Source organism: Bombus vancouverensis, chromosome 3 (genome assembly GCF_051014615.1).
Source record: "Bombus vancouverensis nearcticus chromosome 3, iyBomVanc1_principal, whole genome shotgun sequence".
Lineage (NCBI taxonomy): Eukaryota > Metazoa > Arthropoda > Insecta > Hymenoptera > Apidae > Bombus > Bombus vancouverensis.
The window spans coordinates 21,090,378-21,104,660 of NC_134913.1; the positions used below are offsets into that span (position 1 = coordinate 21,090,378).

The following is a 14,283-nucleotide window of genomic DNA, read 5'->3' on the forward strand; positions in this document are numbered from 1 at the left end:
ATACCCACCATTACAGTTGATAAACACGCGATTCACGAGTGGATTTGCATCGTTGACCGACTCCACCGATACCGATAGTAAGATACCACCACGGTAGGAAAGTGGATGCGTTTTTATCCGCTTCTTCGCGTATAACGTTGCGTGCGAGACAGAGACCATTTTTCTCCACCTTCGAACCTCCTCGAACCAATACCTCTAAACATCATCTACGCTCTATAGCCACTTTCGATCCTTTCGTCCTTTCCCGTTAAAAATGCCCATCGTTGTTAACATTCGAAACTTTGCGTTTCAAGAAAATCAAGCCAGGAAACATTACGTTACGGCACCGTTAGTTTGAAAAGCGAGTTTAGTTTTAACCGATTACATACATACGTACATACTATGTAGATACTATTCGTCGACGATCAGCCTGATCGCAAAGCGATGCAAAATCCCCTCCGATCTATTAACCACAGCCTTTAAGTTCTAAACGATGTACTCGTCTTGATCGCGTAGACCCTAGACGAAGCCGCATAAAGAATGCTTTTGCTTCGGCATCGCGCCAATAATCGATCATCACGCTGCTACATCGATCCTGTCGATCTTCCGCCAGAGCCGTTCCCTTCTTCCTCGTGCCTTCGTTTTTGTCTTTCAAGCTGATTCACGCTGATTTTCGTTAGAATTAAACAACGTAACTTCTTCTTACCGCCATTTTTACCAACTATCTCTGAATATTCCCTTCGTTAAACAGTCGGCTGGGTCCTTGTTCCGCGTGGACGCCAACACCGTTCATCATCGTGCGTTCATCGTTTTGTTCGTTGAAACCGTGCAACTTCGTAGTAGAAAAATCGATCGACACAGACAACTATCAATTTCACGGTTATCGAGCTATATCGCTCTATCTTGGGTGTTGGGCCGACCGATCGTTTCTTCTTCGGTCTTACCTGCCCTTCGTTCTTCCAGGCCACCGTAATTCCGGGAACGATAAAAGCCTCGACCGCGTAGCCGTGGCTCTACTTTGACATAAAAATTCCTTTTTTCCTTGCACGAGAACAGCGGATACAACGAGTTCTCCTCTTTACGACCATCGCGATCGTCGACAGAATTTGTCCGGTTAGTCTCAGGTTGGGGGAATTTATTTCGAACGCGGATCCGCCATATCTCGATGATCCTTTGTTTGTCCGTTTTTATCCAACGCCGAACACCCTGCCTTCCCTCATGCAGAATCGTCTGTAAATCGCACGATACGCAGCAACGGCAAAGCAATGCGTTTTGTGGCGATAGAAATCGGCTGGACGAAATTTCGTCGACCTTGGAGATCGATAGATTTGACCGAAGGAAAGGAACAAACTTAGATTTTGAAAATTAAAGTTACTCTAGTTAACGTTGCTCTAGTTAACGGTCGAGACTGGAAAATGTGCAGATACAACGATTAAAAGTCGATAGCCGATCGTATTTATAAACTTTGAAAGTTATATTTACCTGTAACACGCACCTTTAACACATCCAATAATCAAATTACCTACTATAAATCATTCGTATCGAAAGATAACGAAAATCGATATCGATCAAAACTACTTGGTAAACGCGTTTGAGAGATGCTCTCGAGAATCGTTCGCTCTACCAGCAAGCTTTCGACATGATCTTTTCTCTGGAATGTTTCAGGTTTCCGCGGAGATCAGTGCGAGGAGAATATCGACGACTGTCCTGGAAATTTGTGCCAAAACGGTGCAACCTGCATGGACAGGATAAATGAGTACTCGTGCCTATGTCCTCCGTCGTACACAGGCACGCAGTGCGAATTGGACGTGGACGAGTGCTCGGTTCGGCCTTCGTTGTGCCACAACGGTGCCACGTGTACCAATTCACCCGGTAGCTACTCGTGCATATGCGTGAATGGCTGGACCGGGCCTGACTGCAGCGTCAACATCGACGATTGCGCAGGTGCTGCCTGCTTCAACGGGGCTACCTGCATCGATCGTGTTGGCAGCTTTTACTGTCAATGCACCTACGGGAAGACCGGTAAGTTCCAGTATCCATCGACACGCGATCGACCGACGGTTTCGCGACTTTGATAACTTGCTAACTTGCCTCGTGACGTCGATTGGCGAGGTGCGTATGGCATGGCACGATGCCACGGGGTAAGATCGTCGAAGGATCGGAGAAAGTATTCGAATACGTAGGGACGGTAAAAAGGCGTTTTACCGCTCTACGTGATTTTACAAAAAGGTCGAAGCGACAGATTAAAAATATGTATGACATACGTAATAAACACACAAGAAACAACGACACATCGCGTCTATGGTCTACGGAGGAAATGCTCGTGTCATGTGTTAGCTACCTTTTTCGCTACCGATTCCCCCTAGAATCCCTAGAACCCCTAAAATCTTGGAATCTCAGCGGCAAAGGTAAACACGGTTGCACGAATCGCCAGAGCTCGCAGAACGAATTCGCGTAGCAAGGTACGGCCGACGAGGGGATTCCGTACGCGGAATCGTGTCGGTGATATGCACAGCGAGATCATGAGCGGAGCACCGGCGGAACATCGGCGGAGCATCAGCGGAGCAGGCAGGTGCAACTGCACGTGCAACAATATGATGCAGCCTCCAAGGGTCCGTTGGAATCCCGGGATTCCGGAGGCTGGTGCGCGGCCTAGCCTTACCGAGCGACGACCTTGAGGACTGAAAACGAGTTTCTGTTCTCTGTTCTTACTCGCCTACCCAAAGCCCGGTGCGGCAAAACGTTTTTCAGATCGATCGTGCGTCGACGCCGATTACCAAATACAGGCATCCTTCTTTTGTTACGGTGCAACCGTGCCCCCTGTAATAGCTGCAATCGACGTCAGGTAATCGCGAAAACGAAAAAATTCGCGCGCCACTTGGACAAACCTGTACGTATATATCCCTCCTCTGCTTTAACTTTTACGCTCCGATGTTGGATCGTGGCGGCCATTAGCCGCCATTAGCGGCCACGAATCGATCTTTCCTTTCCTCTCTTTCCTGTTATCGTGATATTAGGAATATTCAGCTCCTCGCGCGTTCCTCGACGCTCACGCTTGTTACCTTACACCTTACGCCGAACCATTCCACTTTTAAAGCGTCTGTCTAAATCAAGAAATCACGATATTCGGAAAATGGCTTACGCGATACGAACGTCTACCAGTCAACGTACTTGCAATGTCCTGGCCACTCGCACGCATGACGATGGCGGTGTTAAAGCCCAGTGGCTTGGTTTCTTTCACGTACGAACACGGTTACAGTTAGTCGCGGGTGTAATCGTGCATCTGCGTGGCGGCTTTGCTTTGCTTTGTACGCGAACGTTCTAAACATCCGCGTTCCGTTATCGAGATCTAACGCGTTCCAACGTCATTCGATACCTATACTTCGCACGCTATACGTCAAAGGATATCTATACTTTTTTCCTGCTTTTCAATCGCTCTCTCTCTCTCTCTCTCTCTCTCTCTGTCGCTCGATTTTTCGAAACTTTAGTTTTAGGAAATTAAAGTAAAAGAAACGATCTATTAGTGAATTGGTAAATTTTTCACGGAAGCTTTTAAAAAGCAAACGTAAGCTCGATTACCATGATCCATAGACGAGCAACACCGCAATGCCGCTGTAAGATTAAACCCACATCGCAGAGTATTCTATGCAGTCGCAATTGAAATTCCTCGAATGTTCTCGCTGTAGGGAGCAATTAGACCAACTTATCGTATAAGCTCGGTATTTCCAGTAATTTACCGAATGCGAGATTCGAGATTCTCTTGCGAGATCCTCGAGTGTAACGTTTCTAGCTAGACCTCTAGCGGACCGAGCAATACAGATCTTAATGATGTCCATGTTTGGCCGTTGCCGCCGTGTTTGGCGTTCGACGATCGACGCTTTTGTCCTAGAAACGTACGCAACAACATCTATCGGATTATTCAGGTCCCCTTCAAAATGGCCGACCACCCTTCCCGAGCGATCGGCGAATAATCGGAAGATAAATCGTTACTTTTCCCGTTTCCAGGATTGCTCTGCCATCTCGACGATGCTTGCACCTCAAATCCCTGTCACGAGGGTGCTATCTGCGATACCAGTCCCATCAATGGATCGTTCGCGTGTTCCTGTGCAACCGGATATAAGGGGGTAGACTGCTCGGAGGACATCGACGAGTGCGAGCAAGGTAAGCGAATAAACGGTAGTTTCAAGTTTCGAAAGATCTGACGGTGTTTTTGATTTTTAGTCTCACCAATTCTTTGCTAGATTACGTTTTTCGAAGAGATTTACAATTTCGTAATATCGTACCGCGTATTGCGTAAATGGTCGCGCAACCGTATACTTAACCAATTCGGGACGTAATAAAAAAATAAATTTTATAATCGCCTATTTTTCGTTTGTTCGTGGACTGGCGACCCTAACTTTTTACCATGCAAAGTTAGAAAAAATCCCATCTATTCTTATAACGTACAAATCGTTAGTGATAATAGGCAATCGCGACTACGATTATCTGGTAAAGTTTTATTTCGAACGAATATTTATTTCCCATGAACTCAACGAATAAGAACGAACGAACGAACGGACAAAAGAATAAAAGAAGAAGGCAAGTGGAGTTGTTAGAACGGCCGTCTCCATTTGTATTTTATCGAGTCGATATGGAAAGATCGATAATCGTTAGATGTGCGCGTATAGTCGTACGCGAAAGCGCCCCTACGGTTCGAATAAATTGAAATCTCGCGCGGATGAAAGCAACAAACGGAGCAATCGATAGATCGCGATCGATTAATTCGTCGTTGGTTACGCTCTATTCGTTCCATAGACTTTGCGGGTTTCTTCCTCTTTCGTTGTTGCCGTTGTCGTCGATCGCGATTCACCGTTGATCACGAAGGTGGAATTTTCGTCGACCGTGTCGCGTCCTATCCGAGTACACGTGTCTGTCAGGCATCGATCGCGCTTTCCTCGGTAGCCGTTCAGCGAAAAATACAACTACGATTTCTATAGGTATCGTGTTCCGATAAAATTCTACCAGGGCGAACGTTTACGGAGATTAATCCGTTCGTTTCGGATATTTTTGACTTTAACGACCCGATATCGTACAATCGCGGAATAAAAGAAATAGATGCTCCTACAATTAGATTCGCGCATGTGGTATCGCGCTCTTTCGAGAAAAATATCTCTCTCGAACTTCCAACGGAACATCTAACGGAAACGTCGAACTCTATTGCCATTAACGACGCATGAAATCTAACGCAGGCAAAAGACCCGATCGCTGGTTTACGTCCCTCAGATGCTATCGATAATAATAAACGGGGCGAGCGCTCGAGGCGATGAACGAATAATAAGAACACGATAACCGGAGCTGCTGGAAATTTGTCGAAATTACGCCAGCCTATCGCGATTGTGTATCGACGGAGACGAGTACACTAGCCATATATAAAAGGACGTGCTCCTCTCAAAGATATTTGAGAACGGTTGCGCGCGTTTCGTTCGTGATCCGATTCTTAAAGCGGCCGTGCGAACACCTGTAGGGTGCAGTGCACCTTAATAAGTATCCTGCGAGGGCTTGCATCTCCGTTCTTCTTCTTATTTCCCTTTCGTACTCGCCGGCAAGCTTGTCATTCGTCGGCTCTCTTTTCCCCTTCTGTTCCTCTTGAAACAAGTCAGCGGCTTGGCCGCAAGACGCCGCAAACCCACTATCGCAGGATCGATGAACCGGTGAGTCTCAGCGTGGCAGCGACGATTATTAATAATTCCTGCGGTATAATCGATGGTCCGGTGGGAATTTATGTTTCGAAGTACACGTTACACGTTGATATCGGCCGATGGACAGTTGTCTCTAAAGCGTTCGGTCGGACTCCTTCGAATCCTTTCGATCGAATCGACGTTCAACGACTTCTCCTTGCTGCCTTGCTGACTCGTCTACTCGCAACGCAACGCGTTACGTGTAACGCCGAAATTGCGTGCCAGATAAAAGTCGAGTTTCGTCGAAATTCCGTTCGATTTTTCTCGCTTCGAGCATCTTTTCCTTTCCTCTTACGTATATATCATATATCCGGTCGTTTGCAGAGTTACACGAAATCGTAAGGAGAATGGTGTTTGCTTGTGCGTTAACGCCGATCCAGGCAGTCAGCAACCGCGGAATTCGAGTTTCCGAAATTCTTTGAAATCGTTTCCGAAACTTATTGATTTATCGAACCTTTGGAACGTGTAATCCGGAGAAAATTGAAAAACGAAAAATGGTACTGGTCGAGTACCGGTAAATGGATTCCTAATTAACCGGTGGACAGGCAGTAGTCGCGGTTTAATTAATAGTACGGTGGAGAATCGAAAAGCCAGCATGGGGCCGGCGCGGGGCCGGCGCGGGGCCGGCGCGGGGCCCGCACACCTCGACGGTTTTCTCGCTGTACCCTACCTACGTACATACGTAAGCCGACTCCGGCTGGCGTGGTTTATCTCGCCACATTATCAACTGGAATTCGATTTATGATATTGCGCCGCATGGAACGCGCTGTCAATCCCACGGTGGCGTCACGTTGACACGGAAATAAAGAAGAGACGACCGTGGCCGTGCTCGATCACCCGTAAACCATGAAAAATGGTAATCGTCATGGTAACGAGAGAGGTAAGCATCGCTAATGCGAAAGACGGTCGATCAAACCTGCAGGCTGTACGAAAAAACGTGGATCGCCTTTTTGTCCTATAACGCTCTATTTTAATATCGGTGGTTAACGTTTTACCTTATTGGGTAATAGAGTTGGAAAAAGAGGTTGCGTACAAGCTCTTTATCCACCTATACAGCATAGCGCACGATATCTGATCGTCTATCGTTCAATCACTCATTCTGAACGCATTGTTCCAAGAAATCGAACGTCTTATTAACTCTTCTTTTTCTATAGTCAATTAAAACTCACGTCCCGTTACGGAGTAGTTGGAGCAACTTTCGTTCAGCGAGACGCGTAAAGACGAGAAAGATCGTACTCGAAAGTTTCGGCATGCCGCCGGATAGTCCATACCGCCGATCTGTCGGAAGCGTCAACAAAGCGAAATCGGCGAATAAATACTTGCGTCCGGTCCATCGTCGAATACCGTAATTCGAATATTCGACGTACGATCGACGAAGCGTAGCCGAGAAACGTTGCGATAAAAAAAAAAGAAAATGGAGGTTGGGAAAGAAGAAGACGAAGAAGAAGAAGTAGAAAAAACGGTTGAAAACGCGTCCAATCGTAAGCAAACCCCTTTTATTCGAAGGGCTGGATAATAAATACGCGCGGTCTGCCCTGCCGTAGGTGAGCGCACCGGTTAATACGTTTCGTTCCAGACAAACACACTTCATTAATAACGAGAAACACTTGCTTCTCTTCCTTCTTCTTTCTCTTCTCTACTTCGCACAGACATCCGTATCTCCCTGCGAAATGACAGATAGACTCTCTCGCGTTAGCGTATAAGGATCCTCGGTCGTGTTTCTCCGGCGCGTTAATCACGAGCACCCGGCGGAATCAAGTGGATTTCGGGGGTGAACGTTAACAATCGGGCTCGTTTGCCTCGATGGAGAGCGGGGGCAGGCGGGGGACACTGTTTATAGGCGTGCCGTCATTACGAAGCCGCGTAACGACCACGCCACGATCACGATTCATTTTCTGTATTTCATTAAACGCGCGCGGAACACGCTTGCGTAGCTGCCTGCAACCTCGGGCAGTAATTTAGCAAACATTCGCGCGGCGTCACGTCCAACCGGGCAATCAATCTGCCGGATCTTTAGTTTCTTGCAGTTTCTCTTTCGTACACGGTCACTCGCGATTCTTGCCTTTTCGTATCTTATTCTTCTCGAACCGAGAGATTGACCAACCGCTGCTACCGAATGAAATAGTCGCGTACATACGTATAGCTCCATAGGGAGAAAGCCTGGCCCCTGTCGAGCCGACCGACTCTACCCTGCACCATATTTCGACCGTTGAAGCCTTTTTGTAGCCGCATAACGAATCAAGGATGCCAGTTTTTCTGGACGAGCCAGCCCTATTCGGAAACCCGTTCGTTTTGGACGGTAGACGGCGAACACATCGTGCGTCTTGCTTCGAACGCGAGGATCGTAATTAGGAAGACGTTACTCGAAGACGCGTCTCCTGCTTCCTTTTTCTTCTTCTATCGTCTCTTTTACTTGTCGTTTTCCTTCTCGTTCTTCTTCGTCGGCCGCGTATCGCGGGCCCTCGGACTCGGCCAAGCAAAAATTATCATCAGCGACGAAAGAACCGCGCTACACAGCCGGGACGTATATCCGTATAGTCTGTATAGGCGACGATACGACTATCGTTCGAACGATTCGAACTATCCAGTTCCTACGTAAATTCGAACCAAACTTTTTCTTCGAATCCTTCTTCGAAGATCGTCGGCACCTTAAATCGTAAAAACAAACTTTCCTCGACTTACCTCGACTTTCGCTATGTCAACCGATTACAGCTACTACAAATTCACTGCACTCTGTTTTTCTTCGCGTCGCTCTTTTCTCTCGCGTCGTTTCTTCCATCTTCGACTCGCTTGTTTTTTTTTTTTTACTTTAATACAAAAATTCGCCCACAACGAAGCAGTTAACGATTGCAATCTTATTTCGGTTAATTGCAATTTTATTCGCGAGAAACCTCTTCCATGATAGCACGACACGGTATACAGCAAGTTTTTCGTGTGCGACTGCCGCAAAGGAAAAGCATCGCCAACGGGATCGGATAATTTCGAAGAACGAGGTAATTTATTCTGCCCGCGAGACTAATTTCGTTTCGCCGCTCGTCTTCTTGCAATTCGTCCGGAGAAGATCCGACGAGTCGCGAACGAGAAGAAGAAAGAAGTCGTTTGTCGCGTGTGTATCGTTCGAGTAACGCTATAAATATTTACGCCGGATCTCCGAAAATGTCGGCCCGTTTGCGACGAAGGACCACCGCCGCAAACCGGGTCGTTCTTGTCCGGTGTCGAATTACATTGGTCCGGCCATGTTCGCGACCGCCAAAACCCCGCGCGAACGTGACACCGTCGAGACGTCATAATTCGTGACAGCGCAGCGACGCGGCCATGCGAAAGTACCTCGCGTGTCGTGGATCGCGCCATCTCTCCCCTTTTATTCCGGTGTTTTTTCGTTACTCCCTTGCTCGGTTCAGCGTCGATCGAACTCGGATCAGCAGCGAGCGGTCTTAATTTCCAAGCGAGGTGAAGTGATCGCCAGGATGGCGAAGCGACGGTCAAAGGGAGATGGCGAAGTTGCGTGGGTTAGGCAATCCGGTTTGGGCAGACGATTTCCTTTTTACAACGTAGATATACGTAGTACGAGAGTAGTACGAGATACGTATCGTGATTTGTAACACGTATCGAAAGATCGTTGCTGGCTCGAGTGGCGATCGAACGTACATCGAATGGTCGGAATACGAGCAATTCCGGCTATCTATCCGATTGTATTTGAAATTGTATTTCGGCTCCAATCGCATTTACCGTACATAGTATTTTATAGCTAGTATCTTACAAATACATAGCATTTTTGCACCGTTCAAGTTGCCGTAACTACGTAAGAATCGACAGTCGAGTGACTCGCGCGTGGAAACTTGCACGCGCGTCTGTTCGAAGCAAAGAACGAGGTGACGTGCCCGAATCAGGGCAAAAGTCAACGAAGAATCGTACAGTCGAACGATCCACCGTCTTTTCACGATCGGACGAATATTCGTACTCGTTAGCCGAGTTGACGCGAACGAGCAAAAATTACAAGCTAAATTGAAGGAAATCGAAGGAAAAATATTTCGTAGCCACGCGTCGATCGTAATCTAAACGTCTGTCGAACGCGTGATTACTAACACTCGCACGAATCGAAGTGTTTATTTTGTACTTCGTACGAGTGGTCGCAGATAGTTTCGAGGAGAATTCTCGGAAAAATCGGCTCGGCGATCAAATTCCTTCCCTTTTTCTTCGCTTGTATTCGCGTAACGGGCACTTGGCGTGAGTTCCGCGAGTCCGATCATCGCGTGCCAGCGCGAACAACGCGGTAACCTGTAACGAAATCCCTTTTCCTTCGTGATCAAGCTCCGTGCCGGTGCTCGAAACCCGCTTCCTCGCCTTCTTCGTTTCAGAGCCAAAGTCGACTCGGCCGGATCTCTCGTCTCAGAATCGGGAGAAACCAGGCCTCCGTTCGCTACCTGTCCGCTAAACAAAGAGCCATTGTTACACCGAAATTTGGCAACGTTGGCCTGACAATGGGGTAAGCCGATACGAGGCACAAGGGGTTCGTATACCTGACCCGATCGTCAGGAATGCTTGCACCATCTTTCCACCAATCGAGTTGGCCTTTAAAATACTCGAAATCGGCGACACTCGTAAACAGCGTCTCTTTCATGGAAAACGTTTCTCGCAAGTTGCGAATTGCAAAAATATGAAAGCCGATAAATGGCGTAAAATCCGTTGATCTTCCACGATATCGGTGCGCAGGTTGCAAGACAGAAGGTCGGTAATAACGTTTTACCGGAAGCGGAGGCCTGAAAAGAGACATTTCCCGTGGTCCGATCTTTTCTCAAGGGAACGCAACGGTGGCGGCGAAGCACCGACCAATCTAATTAAACGCTAAATTGTTATTTTAAGTTTAATAATAACCATAATGACCTCGCGCTCCAGCCTGTGCTCTGTTATTACGTAGATTGCATATTTTCTGGTAGATTAAGTTCCTCGAGAGCAGCTCCTCTCGTCGTCACAGACGGATCGGGCAAAAAGCGCTACCGACCAGCGCGGTTCGACGCGTTTCGGCGCTACTTCCGTTCGCTTCCGTCTATCACGTTTATTTGCGTTTTACGCACAGATTCATTCTCTGTAGCAAGCTATTCTCTTTTTATTCGTAGATTCGACGTTTTTCGACAGAAGCTAGTCATTTTGTTTAACTCGATGTAAATTGACAAGCGCGTTCGATAGCAACCAAGTTCTGTTACATACCATACATCTAGGAACCTGACGCACCACACGCGTCGTTTCCCGGCACTAGCAACATTATTTTGCCCGCCAAATTTCATCTCGATTCGCCATCGATACCTTCCGCGAGTATAGCCGAAACTAGTACCGAATATCACCTGCGATCTTTGCTTGCCGACAAATAATATTGCCAATAAATAAATAATAAACTTTTCAAATATCATAGAATTTCCCCATATTTCTTCTAATAATAACAATTCTCTAGAAATGACAAAATATACTTGTCGCGCTTAATTAAAGCTACCTCTAAAGCACCGTGCGCCAGTCATCCACCTACTTCCCTCGCATCGACTCCGTTCAACTTCAAGTATCGTTTTCTTCCATCATTCGTCGACAACATCGATGCCCACCGTCCTCGAAGATCGTTGGTCGCGTCGTCTCGCGTCCACCTATTCGTCGTCTGTTCGTTGCTCGCGGCTCGCACTCGATCGCCGACACGACCCAGCAATGCGTTTCTTGCCGCCCCCGGTTACCCGGTAACGCGCGTACACCCCTCGCCTTCCGCTTTTTCTTTCCTCTTCCACGTCCCTTGGTGAAAGATCGCGCGCGGCGACAGCAATTGCGAGTTGGAAAAACCATCGTCGAGTTACACGAGAACGGCATCCGACCGTGCCGCGAGCGACGATATCGCTTCAGTTGTTCAAAAACCTCATAAATATCACAAGTAATCGTTGTACGCGTTGCCCTGCGAACGAACCGTAACCAGGTCCCGATGTTTCTTTTCCAATGCCACGCACGTTGTATGCTAAGGGACGACGTGTAACACGGTATCGAACGATTCACCGAGTGATTCGCCGAGTGATTCGCCGAGTGATTCGCCGAGTGATTCGCCGAGTGATTCACCGAGGATTTTTGATCGCAGATTTTCAAGTGCATCGAAACTTGGCTAAAACCTATAATTCGTGATAGTCACATATCTCTCTCTCTCTCTCTCTCTCTCTCTTAATTACCATGACGTGGAAATCAACAGTGGCAAAGACACAGCACAGAAGTCTGCGTCGATTTGTTTGTCTTTCGGTAAATGTAGAGAGAGAGCATCGCCGTACTTACGCTAAATCCCACCGAGTCACTAAGAATTTAGAAGTAACGAGACTGATTATTAAACGATATATATCTTTTCCCATAACTGTACCCTTTAATGGTATAAACGCGACGATAAAGGATAGATATAACGACCTCGCACTAGCCTCGTATATCGTAAAAGAAGATTATTCTGATTTTTCTATTAATATCCTATTAACGAGGAAGGAGATGCTAGATACTTATCTTCTTTCTTATCTCTGTAACTGCATTTGATATTCCATATATGTAAGCAATTCAAAACAGTTTCAGCCAAGCACCTAATTAATTGTACGAGAAACGGAAAAAATCAAGAGAAATTTTTACACGATTCTGCACTAAACTGCGAAAGCGAAAACGAACAGACGGTAGATTTGATATAAAAATGAAAGCTGTTAGAACGATTGCTGTTAAAATAATTTCTGGTAAATAATAGCGGTGTAAGTAAGGAATAGCGGGAGAGAGCTGTATGCAACGTTAAATTTTTTATAAAAAAGTCTATTGGATTCCAAAGATTAACTCACTGGCGTGCGTATTCGTAGAAGCTTGGAAATTCGTGACAAAAGCTTTTGCTTCAAGCAACTGCCTATCGTTTCTTTCACTCGTCCCGTTTTTATATCTCCACCGTTCTTTTTTTTCTATCACACCATCGATCCTACTTTTACAACGCGGTTCCTAAAATTCTAAGATTTTTTCTACATTTCATCCCATGCGTATTCGCTTTAACGATATCGATAATACAAAGCACAAGCTTTGTTGCAATTTTATTACAACCAAGTCTGTCGAATAAAACTCTGATGAAATTACAGTCGCGAAATATCGCGATATAGAAGCAATCTCGCAAGAATAACGAAAAGACTAACTAAATTAAGGCCGATATTTCGAGGAAGAAACGGTAGCGAAACTCGATGAAACACACGAATGACGAAGAAACAGCTGCCAGCGGTAATTATCTTATTGCAATTAGCGCGAACCGCGCGAGTTCAAGAAAACGAGCAGTCCAAACGGATCGTTGACCACTCTCGAGGAACAAGTTTCATTCTCGGGAATGACAAGCATCTTCCTTCTTATGGTCATCTTCGTCGTCGTCGTCGTCGTCGTCGTCGTCATCGTCGTCGTCCGTCCGTCCGTCTTTTCGTCCTTCCATCCATCCATCCATTTTTCTTCTTTCCTCCATTCTTCTCTGACGGCAGCGTCTTTAAAATCTACGTCGACCTGGTCAATTAAGGCTCGCTATCGTGCATTCGTCGCCCATCCCACGGAGCATCCGCCCACGTGCTGCACTTTGACTCCTGCCATGGTTAATAATTAATTATTATGCACCAAGCGTTCACCAATTCGCGACTGTTACCTAATTACCGGAGCTTTTGGGTGTTAAAACACCCAACGCCTTTGTTCCGAGTTTCCGTCTCGAAAATTATACGCTTCGTCTTTCGAACTGTCGCTCGTTCGTTGATCTTAAGCGCGAAAAGAACTAATATATACATATACTTTCATCGATAAACCAAACGAATCAACAAGTTGTTGGCATATTTTTAACTTTTTTCTTGCATTTTTCTAGGATCCCCTTGTGAACACGATGGTATTTGCGTAAACACACCTGGCTCTTTCGCCTGCAACTGTGCACAAGGATTCACGGGACCGAGATGCGAGACAAACGTGAACGAGTGCGAGTCCCATCCCTGTCAGAACGACGGCTCGTGTCTGGACGATCCTGGGACCTTTCGTTGCGTCTGCATGCCTGGTAAGCCAAATCTTCGCTTCTTTCCACCGTTTCTGCCTTTCTCTTTCTAAAACCTGCCATCGAGAGGTATTCTCGAAACGCGACAGTGACCGCCAATACCGTATAGGAACAAATAGTCCCTAGCTCTATGGCCCGCACGGCCATAAGTAAATCAGACCGCAGATCACAGATTACAGGCGAACGTTCGTGTCGATCGCATTCACCGTACGATCCATCCAACTGTTTCGCTCGTGTTTGTAGAACTAGCGACGTGATTATTTATCAGACGAGTTACGCGATAATAATTTACGCGTGCTTTGTATCGGATTTGAGATTTACGTACGCGGTCGATGTTGTCGAGTCGAAAATCGATACTTTGTAATTTGCCAGGGAATTTATTAGATTGGGAAAAAGATGAAAATCTAAAGATAAAAACGGTACACGCTAGTTGAAGCGATTGTCGGGCGTGTAACGATAATCGCGTGGCGGACGATAATTAGCAAAGAATCTCGAGTTTGTTGGGTCGCGAAGGTGGATGTGGACGAGCGATACGAACGAAGC

General features: G+C 46.6%; 1 protein-coding gene across 3 annotated transcripts in view; it reads left to right on the forward strand.

The window, feature by feature from the left end:
* N (neurogenic locus Notch protein) overlaps positions 1-14,283 on the forward strand; it is a 183,331-nt gene that overhangs the window by 116,403 nt on the left and 52,645 nt on the right. For all 3 annotated transcript variants that reach the window (XM_076617457.1, XM_033335495.2, XM_076617458.1), the window contains 3 exons: positions 1,645-2,001; positions 3,985-4,140; positions 13,561-13,743. In XM_076617457.1, coding sequence (XP_076473572.1) covers positions 1,645-2,001; positions 3,985-4,140; positions 13,561-13,743 — 696 coding nt within the window. The remainder of the gene's footprint in view (positions 1-1,644; positions 2,002-3,984; positions 4,141-13,560; positions 13,744-14,283) is intronic.